The 19,509-nt window shown below is 36.2% G+C and overlaps 1 protein-coding gene across 2 annotated transcripts in view; it reads left to right on the forward strand.

The window, feature by feature from the left end:
- TJP1 (tight junction protein 1) overlaps positions 1-19,509 on the forward strand; it is a 163,282-nt gene that overhangs the window by 4,056 nt on the left and 139,717 nt on the right. For both annotated transcript variants that reach the window (XM_039383774.1, XM_039383775.1), the window contains exon 3: positions 5,311-5,443. In XM_039383774.1, the coding sequence (XP_039239708.1) occupies positions 5,311-5,443 (133 nt within the window). The remainder of the gene's footprint in view (positions 1-5,310; positions 5,444-19,509) is intronic.

Genomic DNA, 19,509 nt, shown 5'->3' on the forward strand with positions numbered 1-19,509 from the left:
ATTCCCTTCTGTTTCTTAAACATTTGCCTTTACTTTGAAAGACTTCCTCTGCTTTGGATTACACCTCTGCTGCTCCCCTTGGTGCAGGGGAGTGCAGAGTCATGAAATAAGGCAAAAAACTTGTTTAGTGATAAGTTTTCATTGTGGAGATTATGGAAATGGCTGAAACTATTCCATATTTGCATTCTTTTAAGAATGATTGGTAGTTATCTGAGGCAATCTAAGTTATAGAAAGAATGCAGGTGCAGTGCACTACAGAATTTGAATTTTGACAGGATCCAGTTCCCATTTGGTGCTACTGTTAAAAGCGTGTGTGGTATAGTAGCTGGGATGTTAAATGATAGCTGCTTCTTGTAAGATACTGCACAGGCACAGTTATTTTCAAGAGTGGGAGTAAACTTACTTGAAGTCGGTGAAGAGTAACCAGCATGTCTGGAATTAAGCACTGATCTGAAAGCTTTGTTGTTTCAGAGTCTTTGTATTGAGGCTGAGACTTGGCTGTAGAAGCCTAGACTTATAATGAAGGATATCTGTTTTATCATTAGGACCATCCCTTGGGAGAAAAGTGCCATTGTTTGTTTATGTTCTAAGTAGTGTCATATTTAGTAGAATCAAATAATGGAAAATGTCACCTTAATATAGGAGATAGCAAACATCAAAGATTGATCTTCTTGGTGTCTCTGCAGAACTTTGTGGAAAAATACAGAGCCTCAGAATGGGTATTTTCCATTCTTGACTACTGGTTCCAGCTAATATTTGTTTGAAATGGGGATAAAAATTTGAGTTTAGCCCATTGTAAGGATTTATTCATGTTGCAAATTAATTAATACTTTTTTTTTTCCTGATGGAGGCAGGATACTGTGCTTAGGACCCACATATTTGCAGAGGTGCACAAGAATTCAGCATAGCAGCTGACTGCTCAGTGTGGCCAGCCATTGTTTCAAATTTGCCTTTTGTTTTCCCAAACAAATATTAATATTGAGTATATATAATTGTTAGGATTTCCAGTCGCATAAGTGGGAGTGAATGTCAGCTTTTCCAGCCTTCTGTTTGAGCCAGAAGCCATACTGATCACATTAAGCTGAGCCCAGCCTGTGTCTTCACTTTCTGTAGTACTGAGGAAGACTGGCTTCTAATGGGAGGGCATATAATTACGGGCATTTTATGCATCTTTCAACTGATATCTGTGTAGCTACTAGACATAGAAGTTTCTAAGTTAGACTTTGATATTGCTACAAGTATGTAAATGCTTTTTTAATAGGTTAGGCAGACAACTTGTAGTATATGAAAAGTGTAATAATTACGTCACCCTTAGAAGTCTTGTGGAGGCTATGGAGTTGACAAAACCTTGTCCACTCTGCGTTAACTGTACCATTAACACTACACTTGAAAAACGAATACAGAAAAATGTGTCATTTCAAGACTTGTTTTTTATACATGCTGATGCTGACTTTTATAAATTGTTCAGAACTCTGAACAAGAAGGGAATTTTTTAAGTTCTTGAAAAATTTTTCAATCTAACTGGTCTGTCTAGAAAATAAGATGACGTTAGTAATTTCAGACATAATTTAACTACAAAAACGTTAGGTCATATAGGAAGTTGTAAATAGTAATTATGTGCAAGTAGAAGATAAAGATAGTTTTATTAATAAACCCCTGTTGTATACAGCCCATCCAATTATGTTATAGTGTGTATTAAGTTGTTAGCCTTTGATGTGATGCTGCACCTTGAAGTCACTGTTGCAGAGCATTTTGTTAGCCTAGCATGTTTGTCAGTGGAATACAGATACTGAAAGTTTAAGGTTTTTGCTTATTTTACAAACTAGAGAAATAATTTAGAGTCATGGTTATGTAATGTGATATATGATCAGGAACCAGTCAAGGTCAATGAAACTGTTCTAAGAATTGTGGATAATAAATAAGGGCCTCCGACTCCATGTGGGATTTGCAAAATGGTTCAATTTCACTTGACTAAAATTTCCGGAAGTTAATGAATTGGGGTATCTGATTTTAGAATTCCTGTGATGAGCTCCATTAAAAAGGTGTTATGTTTCCAGAATATTAAACATATTATTTGAACAGAAACAGCACATTTGAAGCAAGGCATCAGGAACTGTTCACTCCTTTCAAATATCTTGATGCTATATTCTACTTTTTAAAGCCCTAGACTTCCTAGGCTTTTGTTCAAGAAGTAGTTGATGGGCTGCAGATATTTTAAAGGGGTCTCTTACAAATCTTTCTACTTTAGCCTATGATAATTCCTCTGTACTCCTCATGCATGTATTACAGTCAATGACTTTGCAATTCACTTCTTAATTTGCTATTAATATTGTATTAATTTGTATTAAGCAACACTAGTAAAAATTTGAAGGAAGGAGGTAATCAAATATAGTAAATTTCATTGATAATTTTTTAAGGTTCAGATACCAGAACCATGGAGTATTGCATTATAGTTTCAGTATTCATTTAAAAAGAATAAACTTTGTTTCTCAGATTACAGTGAATACTTTGAGAACACAAAACATGATTCAAAAGTAAGAAGGATTTAAAAAAACTGGTTTTCAGATTTTTGAATAATTTATTTCCAAGTCAATCTCAAAACACTTTGGACCTTGTCTGATGAATTTGGACTCACTGAAGCTGACATTTGGGTTTATCTTGCAACTCTATGGTCTTAACTTTTGAGGAGTATTGATTGTGGAAATCTCTAGTGTTTGACAGATTTCCTGTTGCAGTACTGCACGAGTGTTGCTGGCAATGGATTCCTGAGAGTTTCATTGCTGCACCTGCCATTCTGCCAAGACTGGGGGAAACTGCCCGGAGTCTGTCTCAGGGCTGTTATTGCTTGGCTTCACTAAAACTGGAGGAGTATTTGAGGCACTGGAGTAGCTGATATTTCATTTGTTTGCACTTGTCCCAAAGTTTCCTCATCAACCATAGAGTCAAAACCCCATGAAGTGTCAATATGATTATCTTACCTCAGATCCTCCTTTTGGTGTACATATAGTGCAAAGCTTCCCGATTCCCAGTAATGATATTGATTGAATTTTTTGTTGGTTGGTTAAATAATCCTTTTTTTTCTAGTAAAGATAGCTAGGAATTAATGATTTTATAAAGGATTGAAGGGAATCTTTCAATTGTGATATTTTTTCTCACAAAATTCTATTTTGAAAGTTAAATGCAACTTTAAAACCATTTTTCTGTATCTCAGAAGCTAACAAGTAACAGCCATAACTTAGTCTCCAGCAGAATGAAATGATGGCTGGATTCCAGAAGCAACAAGTTCATTTTTTCAAGCAGCTTTGAAGGGTGAAGATTATAAGGGCCTTCAAAACGTACCATTAATGTAGTTCTTTGTTAAAATTCTATAACTTTGATTAGCCTGTTCTTCTGACTTGTTTGGTTTTTTTTCGTTTCGTTAAGTCTTAAGTATCAGAAAACATTAAAAAAACTGCAACTTAAAGAAATGTACATTTGTAGGTAAGGCCCTAGAATAAGTGGTTTGAAATGTAGTTCAAAATAAGGAAAAGCTAAGTGCAGCTTAGAGCTGTTAAACTCTTCTACTAAGGAAGAAGTCTAATGTACCATATATTTAATTCATCAGAGGTGCATGTGAAGATTAGTTAACCCAAATTATAAGTAATGGAAAAGGCAGCCCTCAAAGATTTCCTGATTTTTCTGGACCCAGAGCACAGAGTATATACAGTTAGGTACATTTGCATTAACTTCATCAGAGATGTTTGGAGAGCTCAGCAACAGAAGACGGTGATACAATAGAAATGTACTATCACTGTAAATGTCACTGTCTGTGGAACAAGGTTGAGTCTGAGGAGTTGTCTTTCTGTGGACATTTGTCTTGTTAATGCTTTAAGACATTTAGCAGGGAAACTTGTGTTTTTGATATTTCTGTTGTGTGAACCAATATGTTACTGTAGTAGCCAGGGCATATTTCTCAGAATTTAATCCATATATGATTATACCAAAAAACCTGGTGGAGTTTCAACAGGAGGTTTATAATGTAATTAAAATTTCTCAATATTATGGTTATGTTTTCAGGTAGAAATTTTTATTGATCCTTGCAGTTTACAGTTTCCAGGAAAATAACCCAAGGGGAAAAAGCCATCTAAACCAAATCACTATGTTATCAAGAGAATTTACAGCAAGCAGTTCGTGTGTGTCAGTGTGCATGTGTAAAAACCCCAAAAAATCAGGCATCTGAAAATGAAATACTGATTTGGTAGTCACAGCAGTTCAACAAAAGAATGAAAGGCTTTATTTTTATAAATTGAATAAGAGATTTGAAAATATTTGTTTTAATTTTCACCTTTGGATATTGCAACTTCTTCTCCCTAGCCACCTGCTATCCTAACTGTGGCACTGTGTAGCCTCAGGAGTTTCACTAATCGAACAAGTGCATTCAGAATGTGGTTATTGTATCTTGAGCTTGGAATTTTGTATTTCAAGTGTTAAGCCAGTTTTTGAAGTCTTTTATGGCTGCAGTTGAGAAATTATATGAAACAAGTGTCAATCTGGACATTCAGAATTTTATGTTTGTAGGTAATTCTTAGTGAATATAGTTGCTGAAATACAGTTTTCCTTTTTCTAACATGGTGTCAGTCTGACTAGAGACTATTTTGCGTTTCAGATATTGACCTGACAAACCCTAATACACTTGGTTAATTGTTAACCCCACTTAATTCTCCTCATTAGCAACTTCCAACAAGCTCCTTGAAATATGGATTGCTTACTCCAAATATTTTAGTTACTGACTCCCCTTAGGACTATGTGTAGGTTTCAATGTGATGAAAGCCCTTATAAAGTGTAGTTCCTTAATATATTCCCCCTATAATTTTACCAGATGCTATTATTTTCATCACTGTTTGTTGTTACTCATTACCAGAACAGCTGAAGTACCATTAGCACTCAAAGTGATTTAACTGACAGCCATCAACACGTATCACAGAACTCGAGTTTCCACTGAAGTAGCAGAGGAAAATATTCCTTTTAATTTTTCAGAAGTTAAATATATTATTCTGTAATCTATCTTTTGTCTGATTCTTCTCACTTTTGTACAAACAAGATAACTGCAGTAGGTTTTTGACAAAATCTGCAAGTGATCTGGACTTGATGGGATCTAGACTTTTGTGGACTCATTTTGGCACTTCGTGATTGAAAGCTGAAGCTTGGAGTGGCATTCCTTCTGTGTATAGCATGGCAATGTATTTTTTTTTGTAATTTTTTTACTTAAGCAAAGGTGTTCAATAAAAATGTATATCCTTTGTCTGATACGTGGCTCTTTTTGTTTGGCAGGGTAACTCCATCTTCTGAAAATCCCAATGGTGCTACCTGTAGTGTAAGTCAGGGAAAGCCCTCTTTAAGAAGAATAAAAGGGAGAATACACAGAAGCAAAAGTCTCGATAGCATTGATTTCTGTGAATTCACTGTAAGTACCATATCTTTTACATTTATCCTAGATGAAGTTATGAGAATCTTGTTAATAAAGCAGTTTCCTTCTTGCATTGAGTTTACCTATTTGTCAGATTAGAAAAGGTATTCTACTTAATAATGTTTTAGTTGTGTTTCTACACTGACAGATGCTAAGAGCAGAAATGTTGCTTGTATTTAGTATTAGTAATGCACAACTATATTCTTCTTCACCAAGAGTGAGATATAAATTTTTATGTCAGATTTTAATATTGCTGCCTGCATAAGATGAAAAAAATTAACCGAGTCCCATAACTGGAAATGGAGTAAATATGAAAAATGAAATATGTTTTCAAAATTAATTTTTATATTTAGATTTTGGAAGTTGCATTTAAGCTAAAACATTCTTTTTTATGAAACCTACAAAATTATTTTAGTTGGGTATGGCTATAGAAAAGTAATAGAAAAGGAAACGTTTCTAAAAGATGCGTATGCCTGTAGCACTTGAAAGCTGGTATCACAGATGATATGTTACTGCGGTTAAGCAGTACTGGTCTATACTTCTTTTTGGTTAGGGTGTAGATTTATGTTACAGTTTCAGAAACTTTAGTGTGATCATGGTTTAAGAGAATTTGTATAGGTGATGCTTTAGAGATTTTGCTGAATTGAGAGAGAAAAATTACATACATTTTCACACAACTTTTAATTCAAGAGGATCTGTTTACATCCAAACAGTGGAAGAAAATATATTGTTAATAATCAAAGAGTATAGTACATGGGGGTAGATGTCCTGCTATTTATACTGTTTACAAAATATTAGAATTAGTCCTAAACACAGTATGTTTTCCAAAACTGTTTACTGAAAACCCACCAAAACCTACACATCTCAAAAAACGGAGGGGAATTTGGTAAAAAAAAATTATATTCTGATAAATTAAAAGAATGTATTTTTAAATACTTACACAATGTCAAAGAATATGTTAAATTATAAACTGGTTATTAAATATGAGGATGAAAGAGCTAGAAAATATGTGCTGTCTTTAAAATGTAGGAATCAATAGTGATGTGGAAATATTGTCTGGCATTACATTGCGATAGAAACAAGAACACTAAAATGTTCAGATGGGATTTGAGGAATCATCTTTGTGTAAGGCAAAAACAGTGGTTTGAGTGTGTGGCATCTTTCGGTGGGATGTTTTTTACAGATGATGCCAGTAGCATAATTGGGATTTTTTTTCCTCAGGACAGTGTTGTTTCTAATTATGAGGTTGTAGCACTATCTTTGGGACAAAGAGTTTGTTGTTTGCTGTTCAAGGAAGGAATGAAATTACTTGCAAGGGTTTGTGATGTTGTGTGGGTCCCATGGCTGGGGCAGTGAGCAGAGAGCTCAGGTCATGCTCTCAGGAACTTGCTCTGCCTCGTTTCGAGCTGGCTGTGGTGTGTCTGTGCTCACTGTTGTCACAGTGCTGATCCCAGGGTAATCACTGCTCTACTGAAGGTTAGAAATTCCCAGAGGGAATAAAATTTGCTTGAGCTATATGGGTCGTCTTCTGTGTGGTCCTATTAATAAGTTTTATCTAAATCCATCTCTACTCTTGGGGCCTTCAAAGGAAAAGAGATTATAGCCAACGGTAAAAAGAATTCCTTGCATGCCATAGAACCTTTGCAATGAGATTTGAGACAGATAATAGTGGGCAAGTCTATATCAATAGCATACAAATGTGTAGAGTATGTACATGTATGAATTCATACATAAATAGCTAAGTATTGATAATTAGGATCAAGAAGAGAAGCTCACTTTTTATTTGAGGTCTCATGTTAAAGGATGATACAAGTTTAAATAACTAAGCACACAAATCAGTTATAAATATAGATTTTCTTGCTGCTACATAATTTAGAATCACACTGAAATATTTCTTGATACTGTATAATGGTAGTCTTATTATTCTAAAACTGTGATTAAAAATAGATCTAAAGAAATAATTGAGGAAATTAGTATGCCTACATCTTTCAGGAGTGCTCTCAGAACTGAACGTTTTTCATGTTAAGATCTTTTTCTAGTAAGAAAGCTCAGGCACTGACAGACAGAACAAAATTAAAAATAAAAATTAAGAAGAAAATGGACTTTTTTTTAAACTTTCTCTTTACAACTGCTTTATGCTGTAGTATATTTGTTTTATGCACAACAAAGATTAAAAGTTTCATCTTTATATACGTAGATAACTTATATGCTGACAAACTCAAAGTAATTTGAGCATCCAGTGAACTGTTGGTTTCATTCGTCATGTAGGGAGATTGAGATCCATTAATAACTCTGAATGTTGCTGGATTTCACTTGAGAGTAAGTAATGCCTATGTACATCCTGATAGTTTTGGTAAACCTTTTGTTCCTTATCACTAAGCAAATTCTTACTGAGAATAAATCCTAACAGCAGAGAGACATAAAAAATAACTTCTGGTTTCTTTTTTCCAAGTGTGAATAAATATGTCCTCAGTGGGAAAGTTCTGGATTTCCATGCAATATGCACATGCAAAAATTCAATACATGAAAATGATGTATTTACTACTTTTCTGTGACTTCATTTGAAGCAGGGGACAAATTGCAGGAGCCGCATTAAACTGGGAGGCTCATTAAAAAATAGAGTTATTCTTTGCAAGGGAGGGGATGACCAGTGAAAAGAACCTTTTACATGTGTAAAATTTCAGGAGAGGCCAGGTAGGGACTACCATGGGTGCCTTTAGAGAGTTGTCTGAGGCAAGGTGATGCTGCCAAGTTTCTTGTTCACTGCAGTTACTAAAATATGAAGTTTGTGATATTAATGGCTTTTGTTTATACCTGTGGCTCTTAGTAATACACCTAAGAATGCTAGATAATACACCTAAGAATGCTAGAGAGGTCATTGCCTATAAAACTTCATTATCGGATGGCTTGCTGCTGCAATGACTATTATTAATTATGATTATTAATGGATGTCAATCTCATTACATGATGAATGGAACCAACAGTTCACTGAATGATCAAATTACTTTGAGTTTGTCAACATTTAAGTTATTCATGTATTTAAATATGAAACTTCATCTTTGTTGTGCAAGCCTCAGGTATTTGGATGCCCTTGCCCTGGGAGTGTTCAAAAGACCAGGTTGGATTAGGTCCTGGGCAACCTGATCTAGTGGGTGTCGTCCCTGTCTATGGTGGGGGCTTGCAACTAGATGACCTTTAAGGTCCCTTCCAAACCAAGCAATTCTATGATTTGTGTGAGACTGTCAAAGCACACAACTCCCAGCTGGTGCATTTCATGCCTGTGTTAACATCCCATAGCTGGCTCACACGTATTAAGCTCCCTACACCCTTTTAGATGGTATAAGTTCTTTCTGATTACAAGTGGTGGGAGTCTGCAGGACTGCTGACAAAACCTGAGTTTTATTTCTTAGTGATGCCTCTGCTGTCTTAAGTGGATGATACTGGGGTTTGTAATAGTGATGCCTCTTATTACCATTTTGCTAAGGCAGCAAGTGAGAAGATAAAGTGAAATTATATTAAGCCACAGAGTGATAACACAGCAACTCCCTTAAAATGTGTGTCCATTTTAAACTTTTTCCACTCTTTTTCTTTTCTTTATCCTCTCCATATATTAGTAGTACCACTTCACCAGATTAGGACCTGTTCACACAAACTAAGTAAAATCTGTTTTATTGCCCATCAGTTCTTCTTTAAGGAGTATCGTCATGCTGTGTTATCCCAGATATTAGCCCTTGAAAGATGCAGCTTTAGTGGTATATATAAAAACAACCTGTATTTTCTGTTCAGTCTTGGTAATTGGTTATTTGCAACCCAAAAACGTTGCCGAACTCCTAGTCTACACTGCAGAAAAGGGGAGAAAAGATAAATAGGATTATCAGCTCTTGGAGAAAGATGTGAAATAGGTACCACCTTGTAGATTGAGCTTATTGTACTAATGTTCTGTTACATCCATATTTTAATCTTTATTACACTGAAACAAACACTAGCTTTGCACGAGCTACTCCATACAGCAGTAGCACTTCTGAGTCCAATTCATTGACAGGGATTTTGTTGGACTAGGCATTGGGCAAACACAAAGTGTTTACTCTCAAGGACCTTACAATCTATTTCTAATAATAGGTAAGATGTGACTGACCTTTGATTCTTTAGCTGCATATGGCTCTCAAGCTGTTCAAGTGCTGCACTGATGCTAGGGCTTCTGAAGGTCACGTTGGGATGCAGGTGCGTTTTGGGACTGCCCTGCCTGAGAGAGCACTAGGACTCATCACCCTCGTTTGTGTGTACATCTCAGAGGTGTATGAATGACTCTCATGGTTACTGACCATATGACAGATTTTGTATATGTCTCGTAGCATTACAAACACTGACCACCCCTACAATGTGTAGATACAGAGAAACTGTTTCCTTCTTTTCCTGTGAGACAGTGCTGATGTTTTGTGGGAATGACTGAAAGGTAGACTTTGAAAAATTTTATAAGGAGCTCATGTTATGAATTTTAGTAGAGATTGTCTGTCTAAGATAACTTCTTTTTAATTTTTAGGTTTTTGACTCTTTGATTTGACTTGAGAAATTAGTAAAATCAGCACCTTGAAAAGTGTGTGTTTAAAGGAATATAGATTTAAGACTTTCCTGCTAAAATCAACCTTTGTGGACAAAGGAGCTCTCCTTGGAAATCAGAGCACTGCAGTTATTTCCAATATGAACAATTCCAGTGCTGGAGGCAGCTGGTGCCAGCCTGCTCTCACTAAATGTGCACGCAGCACAGGTTCAAGTTAACCTGCAGCCACAGCAAAGCAGATAATCTCAGTGTACTTCCACTTGCATCAGGGTGAAATTCCAAGGAATAATTTTGCAAAATGTTACAGAAATGCTGAGTCTTTTTTTTTCTCCTCCTTTTCCATTCCTTTCTAGTTTTACCTTTTTCAGGTGCATTGTTTTGTCTCTTCTTGCCAATGAAGTGAATTTGACTTGAATCATGGTGCACTAAGACTTTAGAGGTCCGTGATGTCAACTTGCAAAGTACAGAAGTAACACAGTAGGGTAGGAGATTACCCAAAAGAGGAGAAAAGAGAGACTTCAAAATACAAAGGACAGCCCGAATAAAGCACTGTGGAATGCACAAGGTGGAAGAGGCAACAAAGGAACAGATAATCAGAAAGTGAGAGTTAGCTAATGTGTGGTTGCCTTCTTTAGAAAGGGAACACATATGTTCAACTAGAACGTTAATATTTAGTTGACTGTAGTAAGTATTGTGGCATGGAATGGATATGGTTTCTTGTATGGTTTCTTGCAGAGGACATGCAGAGCCTGGGTATTTCTCTGTGTGCTCACCTGCTCTCATTAGCAGGATGGAGTGATTGACCTCACATGCCCTCGGGGGGTGTGTGCCCAGCATGTTCTGTGTACCAGAAGATGTGTGTGCTCCCAGTGCTCGGGAAGCAGCTGGAACTGAGTGTCTGCATTATTTTGCTGCTACTGTTGTTATGAGCAGTTTCACATGCTTTATAATTTCCAATGAAGTTTCAAGGATGTTTGGAGGCTTTGGTGATTAACGGATGTTTGTGATGACATCCTTATTTCACTTCCCCAGTCTATTTGGTAGATTTTTATAGCATTTAACAGGCTGAAGAATCAATTTATTGTTGGAGATGTCTTTACCAGTATGTTGGGTTTGAGTAGCCCCACTCCCCCAGTGGACAAATTTTAGTGATCAAAACAGAACAGTGCATTATACAGCTTAACTAGTTCATAGAGCACATTGCTGAGCAAGGCAGTTCAGTCTGTACTGAAGAGCATGGATTTTTTGCAGTTTCTATTTAATTTCATCTAACCCAAACTCATCTTCCCTTTGAATCATCTTATAAATGGCTTTTGAGGTGGTAGATATTATTCTGTAATTTGATTTTATATTTTCATTTATCTTGAGTTTTCCTGCTGAGTATTTTAATTTGTGTCTGTAAAACTAGAAAAACGATAAATGAATAATAACACAAATGATATGTGTCAGACTCAATTTCTTAGGATGGAGACATAAGAAGGCTGATGTTCTTTAAAAAGTCCTGAGGTATTCTGATAATCTCTGTAGATGTGGAAGGAAGAATTCATTAGCACAGCTGGAGTCTTGTGGATGCCCTTAATTTTTTACTGTTCAGAGAAGTGTGGTTGTTATGCAGCTGTTTCTGAGAATTAAACCCTCTCTAGTAGGTTAGACTTGCTTCATGATATTGTTGTACTGAAACTCATTTATTACAATAATTTCATCTCTTGATCGTTATATGAACACAGCACTCACTGACCTTATACAGTAGTGTCAGTTTTGGCCAGTTTATTTTACCTATGATAGTTTAAATAATAATGAAAAAAAAAAAGAATATTTAAGCAGTTAACACATTTTACAGTTAATGAAATTAATGTACTTAACAACTTTCTTTTGTATTTTTATTGGTCGAATATATAGAAAAAAGGCAGAAAAATACATTTACTGGTTTTAATAAATATAGTTAATAGTTTTAAATAGAAAGAAAAAAGAGTTTAATTGGAACAACTTTGGAAATATAATACTGATGGAAAGAGAATAAAACTGCAGGCCTTTGATCCAAGATTACAACTCCTCTGGGAAAGAGGAGTATATTATCAGCATTGTTTATTCTCTCATCTTGCTTTTTATTTAAAAACAAATCCAAAGTTTTATGTAAGAGCTATTCTAAATGTCAAGGCAAATTATTATGTCTCAAGCATAATACTAGGTGAAGCTTATGCAGCCTTAAGATTAACCTAAGGATGTTAACCATAAATGAACAAGTAATTTAATTTGCTAAATTCTGAATTTTGATTGACCTTGATTTGTGTTTCTGAATTGATTTAGACTGATTGATTTGTGTTTCTCAACAAATTCAGTGCTCTAGTTTAAATCTACGAAGGATGTTAACTCCATAATAGACATTATTATACTGGTGACTGTGTTTACATTTAATTTTAATTGGAAGTACATTTTTGAGTGCATGTTTAAGTTATTTTTATTTCTTCTCAGAATGGCATTATGAATTGGGGCAGATGGAGCTAAACTGAAATACTCTTTGGCATTTGTTAGAGTAATACCTGGTTGATTACTCCACCACCATTATACTTGGCATATGACTGTGACTTGTCAGGTCCATCATTTCTTGAAATGTCAAATGATATGTAGGCCATTGTGCACTTTGTCTTTAAATTACATAATATCAGATCCTCTTTGTGTGATTGTGTAGGATGCAACTGTCATTTATTTAGTCTCAATATTACAGTGCTCATGGAGTTACCCTCCAGTGAACTAAAGCCCCAAGGAGGATGAGGGTCCAATTGTTTGTCCTTCAGCTAGCCCAAGGATCCGCGGAAGCAGAGATGATTGAGAATGACCACTATCTTTGCTTTTGAGATACCTCTGAGCTTCCTTGAATATCTTAATTTCTGAACTGGACTGTGCATCCACGTGATGATCAGCGTTGTATTAAAGTAAATTGATGAGATGACTCAGGGAAAAGAACAACAGCCATATAAATATAAGCTTCTTTAGATTAATGCTAATGTAATTTTTTATTTCTGTGAAAAATCAAGTTTTCTTATTGTAGGTTAGATATCTTAATGTTTTGTTAAGCATTACATATTTATGTAGTAAATAACTGTTTCTGCGCAAAAGAAATTCATGTGAGTGAATCTAAACTGACTTTGAGTCAAAACGCATTTATCTTTCATGACAAAAATTCTTCACAAATTTATTTCTAAAGTAGAAGTTAAGATTATATTGCTTAATGTTGTTATCAGTCTTGTTATTGATAGATTTTATTTGTTTGACCTCTCTCCACTGTTATGCTCAAAGAGAGACAGACTTGTTATATACGAAGAAGCAGAGACTGCAACAATTTCTATTGCAGGCTCTCAGCGTTGTGCTTGAAAATAGCAAATAACAGGAGTGTCAGTATGAGTGGCTTTTCAAATATATCACTAGAATTTATATGCTAGTAGCAAGTCTGTTTTAATTTTTTTATTAGGTTGTTGGGGTTTTTTTGGGCTTAGGTTTGTTGGGTGTTTGGTTTTTTCTGGCCTTCGCCAATTCTTTGGCCTTACCATCACTGTTTTTCCTTTGAAACTAGAATTTATGAGTGATTGATTCTAAAGGCCTTTAAAATTTGATTTCTATTATTACGCAGAATGTGTTCGTTTTGTTTGCAAAAGCTGCGTGGAATTTTCTGTCATGAAATATTTGTCTAATGGTGGGCACCATTGACAAGTCTGCAAAAATATAATAATTTAATGGAAATAATAATGATCCTATAATGCAAGTACAGTCAGCCTCAGCATGCAGTCTTTGGTGGGGACAGAAATTTTTCTTGCTGCTTTTTCTAGCAAAAGAAATTGAAATGTTTCCTGTGACCTTCAGGCACTTAGTTTCTGTTACTGTCTCAGAAACAGGATCCCTTGATCCATGCCTGGCAATACTACAGAAGGTTAAGGATGGAAATATTAGTATTCCACATGCACTTAAAACTTGTTTGTGTGCTGAAATGAGTGGAAGAATATTTTCCTCCTAAAATAGGGGAATTGATCTACATGAAAAATCAGAGTGTAGTCATAACTTATGCATAAAGACAACAGCCACAGTTATGATTAAGGTCTTCAGGTTTTCAGGAGATTTTAAGCCACAATTTCAAGTCACTAAGTGGGATTCTCTTAAAGGGCCCATCCACTGGTATTCACATCAAGTAGGATTTCAGTCAGATGGGTTAGCTTGGTATGGAGGTACTCTTGGAGTATTCCAGGGGAACATGTACTGATATATTGGTAAATGATGCAGACAGAACATCTGCAAATGTTGCAGTAATACTCAGCTATATTTTGATAAGCCTGAAGACACACTTAGCCAAATATTAAAGGAGAAGCTGAGAGGTGAGCTGGGCAAGATCTTGAAATACATTTGGCCTCCTTAGAAGGTCTTTTGAATTTTATTTGTTAATTTTTTAAAAAAAGTTACAATAGAAGAAATATTAATCAAAGTATTCATAAGTATTACTTAGATAGTCCAGTTAGAATTGCCACCTGCTCCAAAGTAGGACTTCACAGAACTGGGTTATATTTCTTTCCTTACACTTAGTTACACAAAGGCATGAGAAGATAGTGTGAGTTCCTAAATAGCTGCAGAATTCCTTGTTTTAAACTCAGCCATGCTCAAGTTTGTCTGTTACTATCCAGGTGCTGTTATGCATATCTATCTGTATAAATTATATAAAAATATAAATGTACATATATTATATATACATACATGCATGCACTTTGCATTTAATATACAAAATTTTACTGGTTAAGGTCACTTTTTGTCAGCATGAGCTCTACATAAATTTTTTGAGTTTTGTTGACTAAACTCTCCCTCTCACATTATACTGTCTCTACCAGTAGCAAACATCTCCAAGGGCAGGGCCTGACCCTACACAGGCAGTCCTTCAACAACAGTTGTAAAATGTCATCGTCACCCTGTCAAGGTCTTCTTTTACCAACTGTATTTCCTTTGCTCTCTGGAAGTCCCAGTGGATGCTCAGGAACATGTCATTTATCACTCAAGTAAAATACTGCTTTTTAAAATATTCATCACCATTCCAAGGAATTCTCTTCTAGCACTTTTCCCATCTTTCTTGTCCAAATGGCTGACGAGTGTGCCCAGGCAGAGAACAAAGGAATTCGCCTTTAGCAGATGGTTTATTTTAAGAGGATGCGCCAGTACTAATGTAGAAGAACTGACAGGATACTCTCAGCAGTAAAAAAAAAAAAATTGAAATATGGGCTGTAGCATAAGGTTTTGCTGCAGTCACTGGAAAAATATTAAAGAAGAGTGTTGTTAAAATAATGGAAATATAATTGTATGCATTGGAAGTTGAAAATGAGGGACATTGCACCCGACACCAAGTCTTTAACCTAAATGCAGAATAAAATAAAAAAGATTGATTGTAAGCACCTTGGAATTCAGACTGCATGAATTTGCAAAAATGTCGTAGCAAACTTCTCAGAGAACGTGGGTTTTTTAGTCCAAAGAAATTTATTTTTGAAGACTGGGGCTGTGAATGGAAAACAAATTGTTTATAAGCTGTGCTTAGACTGAAAAAAAGAGTTAGACTGCGTTAATGGAATAGGGCAGTTAGCGTGGGCTGGCTCATCGTTCTTGCAGCAATAGACACACTTTTAGTTTGCAGAGATTCTGGTTTCTTTTGGCACAGATGTCCTTTTTGTCCTCTGGCACAGTTTTCCTTGATTTTTTAAAGAAATATTGGATGTTTGTTACTTGTCTATATCTAAGAAGAGCAGCTTGCTTCCCCCACTGGTATAATATGCCTTTGCGTATTGCTCTGCAGTATTCTGTGAGGGAGAATACAGGGCTGGATAACCTCTAAAGAGCAGCTGCCTTTGGATATTTGGCACTGTTATTAGCAATATACTATTGGGATCACAGACTCCTGTAATAAATTTAGCAATCTTGGCTGCACTACCATTATACTTATCTAGCACCCCTCAGAGCTAGAGAATTTGAAAAGTGCATGTCCTATTCTCACTGTAGTGAATGCCACTGCATGAATAGGAAGGAAACAAATAATAATGTTTTTATTTTTATGAAGATTTGACATTTAACTTGATATCTACTGACTTCTCCAGCTGTGTGTTGTGTTGCCTTTCACTGTCCTTGAGGACAACTGAGGGGAAGGGGGATGAAAGGCTGGTAATGACAAAGGGCAGAAATCAGCAAGGAGAAGATGTGCTCCTGGAGCTGCCCAAATGTTCAGAAACCACAAAGTGCTTCCTCAACCTGCTTGGAAAGTAAGTCAGGAATAGACAAAACTCAAATCTGAGCAATATGCTTTTCAGTGAGGTTTCTGGCAGTTTTTCACATAAAGTGAAAATAATGAAGCCACTGTGTAATGTGGAAATCATACAACATAACCGAACTATAAACACAATTCATATTTTCCCCCCTCTTAGGAAGCCAGAGTGTCTTATAATATTATAATTATTGACCTGACTCTGATAATGTAGATTAATATGATTGTCAATCAAAGCTTCACATCAAAGTTGGATGCTGCTCAGGTAGCACTTCAGCTGGCCCTCTTTAGGCATGATATTTACATGTGGACTGTAAAACGCAACTTTGTGGAACCATGATTTATTAACTCTAACAAGATAGACCCGTGAGCTTCCAAGTGAACAATCACTCAACACCTGCTTGAAAGCTTTTCACAATTTATAAAGGGATATGCAGTCTATATTATTTCATTCTTAAACATGTGATCCCTGTGAAACTTGACTAGCCAAATTAACCAAGTTTGACTTTCTTGGTTCTCTACCAGCATTTGAATGACCAGAGAACAACATGGCTTTTCCTTTCTCTACCTACAAGGTAAAGCAGGGATGGTCTAAATCGGGCTTTTTCATATTGCACCACCTAATTAAAGGATCTTTCCAGTAACTAGATGCAGTATTTCCTCTCCATTCACTTGCAGCAGTTTTGGGCACTATAACAAAATAGCTTTGGATACCTGGATGATTACTACAGAATCAATCAAGGACTTCCTAAGCAGTAGTAATCCAGGGATGCATCAGCCCGAGCTGGCCTGCCTTCATTTCTCCACTTCATAGCAATTCTTCTGAATGTTCACAGGCCAACTAGAATGAGATCAGACACATGCCCAGAAATATGATGCGTTAATCCCCAAGTTTTGCAGCCAATACTTTGTGATCTCATATTTACATTATTAATCTCTGAAGGATCTGCTTCATGGATTCAGATCTGCTCCTGTACATTCTCTGAGGGGCTTCAAGATGGGTCCATGAAGAAATACAATCTAGGACGGAAAACAGACAATTTTTTAGAAGTAGCGCAAAACCAGGAAGGTAATGGATGAGTCAGGAGGATTTGTTGGACTTGATCCCAACCACCTAAACTTCCCTGACAGGAGCTTCATTTTTTCTTCAGCACTGCAAACTTTTCCATTTAAGATGGTACTTAGAATGGTGCCTGCACTCTATGAGTGCTCATATGAGTGGTAAGACACAATTTGCAGTGTTATGCATCTTCTGCTGATACTGATACTGTCTGGTGGAGATGTACCTGTATGGGCAGCAACTGCAAGTGTAAAGTGTCAGCAAAGCATTATAAGTAACTTCCTGCCAGCAGAAATCTTTCTTATAAACTTTCTGATTCTGATGATAATCTGGGATTTTCAATATGAGATTGTGTTCTTTTCAGACCATACCTTTAAAAGGCATTTTTAACAAACTGGTGGGGGTTAACAGACTATGCAGGTTTGGGATGAGGCATTAGGTGTCCTTCACTATATCGTGCTTCATGACTTCCAACAAGAACAGCTGAAGATCTGTAGTTATATTTGGTCCATTAATGGTCTTTCTTAGAGGTCACAGTGGCTTTTACATTAATGCTTGCACTGTTTGTCTTCTCTTTCTTGTTTTCATCTTCAGCTTTTGTGGTTATTATTATTCATATTACAGTAGTACTTAGAGCACCTTGTTAGCATCAGAGTCCCACTGTACCAGATGATCTACAAACACAGAAGAAGATTGAGTTCTCTAAGCATCAAATATGTTAAACTGTGTTAAAACCCCACTAATAGAGATACATCAGTTGGAATTAATAAGGTATAAATGGCTTATCACCATGGTGGTAGTTTAGGTTCCCCTAAATTTGCCTCAAGACACTGCGTGGAACTCTTAAATGTTTGATCTTTTACCTCTCCACTTTGTACAAACATCCTTAAACTCTAAATGTTCAGCAAATCGAGCATAATTTGTCTGGAAATCACTTTTAGTCAGGATCTGTATTTACTCCATTGTTACAACACAGACCAACCTCTACTGCCCTCTCTGTGACTGTTCTAATTAAAAGTGGAAGTAGATGCTCAGCATCCCAACAATGGGGAAGACCATATATAAGGATATTGGAATGGAATTCATTGAAATGAGATATTGTTGGCAGACCAGAATCAATGAGTAGGATAAATATGGGACTGAACAAAGCAAAGGTGCTGTAGGGGAACACGTGGAAGGAAACTCAACCAGTGTATTTTCACTCAAAGGACATAGTCTAGAATGATTGTTTAAAGGTCAAATGTTCTTAGTAGAAATATCAGTGAGTTAACACCTCTAGTGAAATAAACTACATTTGAGAGGAAGAGGACTAGTAGTGGCTCTTTTTAAAAATATTTGCCCTTTGAATGGAAAAATTCAGAGAATATTAGTTGTCATAATTGTATGACAGCAATGTATTTTAAGGCTATTGTGGGAAACCTAAGTGTCAAACAAACACCGTGTTCACTTGTAATTGGGCAGGGAAAGCAGACAAATTTCAGCAGAACATCTGAAAATAGAAGTGACCATCTCTTATGCAGTTGCCCCTGTTTTCTGGAGTGCAGAGAAGTGTTCTCGGACAGTTCCTTGCTGCTGAGGAACAAGATGACCAAGACGAGTCCCATTAACTGTTAGTTTTTACGCTCCCTGACTAATGAATGAGCCTGATTTTGGTCGTGCTTTAGAGTGCCACCTAATTAAAGATGATAATTGAATCTAAATATTACCTGTGGAGATCTCAACATTGATAAGAATTGCCATCTTAGCAACTGCTGTTATTAGATATACTTATGAGGCTGGAGGTGTCAGAAATCATTCTCCTACCAGAAGACTCTCTGGGACCTTTCTGATTGAAGAGGTGCTAAGGAACATAGAGGAAAATACCAATATGTATGTTGGAATTCTGCCGCAGTTTACCTGGCATGGAGAGAAACATGCTACGTAAACTAGCTTGTAGGCTAATGTCAGAGGTGGACAGTATTTACCATGATGCTTACAAGTAGAAGCCTAAAGACATACAAAAGTTCCAGAGCCTCTGGTCTAGTCAAAATTTCTCTGTCTGCCACCTTTCTTGTAGGTGAATGAAATAATTTCTAATTGTGCTTACACAATATGTAAAAATGGTAAGTGAATGCAGAGATGTATGCCTAATTGAAGGGACTTTTAACCAAATGGCATGGAATATA

The sequence above is a fragment of the Pipra filicauda genome, unplaced genomic scaffold (assembly GCF_003945595.2).
Source record: "Pipra filicauda isolate LSUMZ 115617 unplaced genomic scaffold, ASM394559v2 scaffold324_size1259732_pilon, whole genome shotgun sequence".
In the NCBI taxonomy this organism is placed as follows: Eukaryota; Metazoa; Chordata; class Aves; order Passeriformes; family Pipridae; genus Pipra; species Pipra filicauda.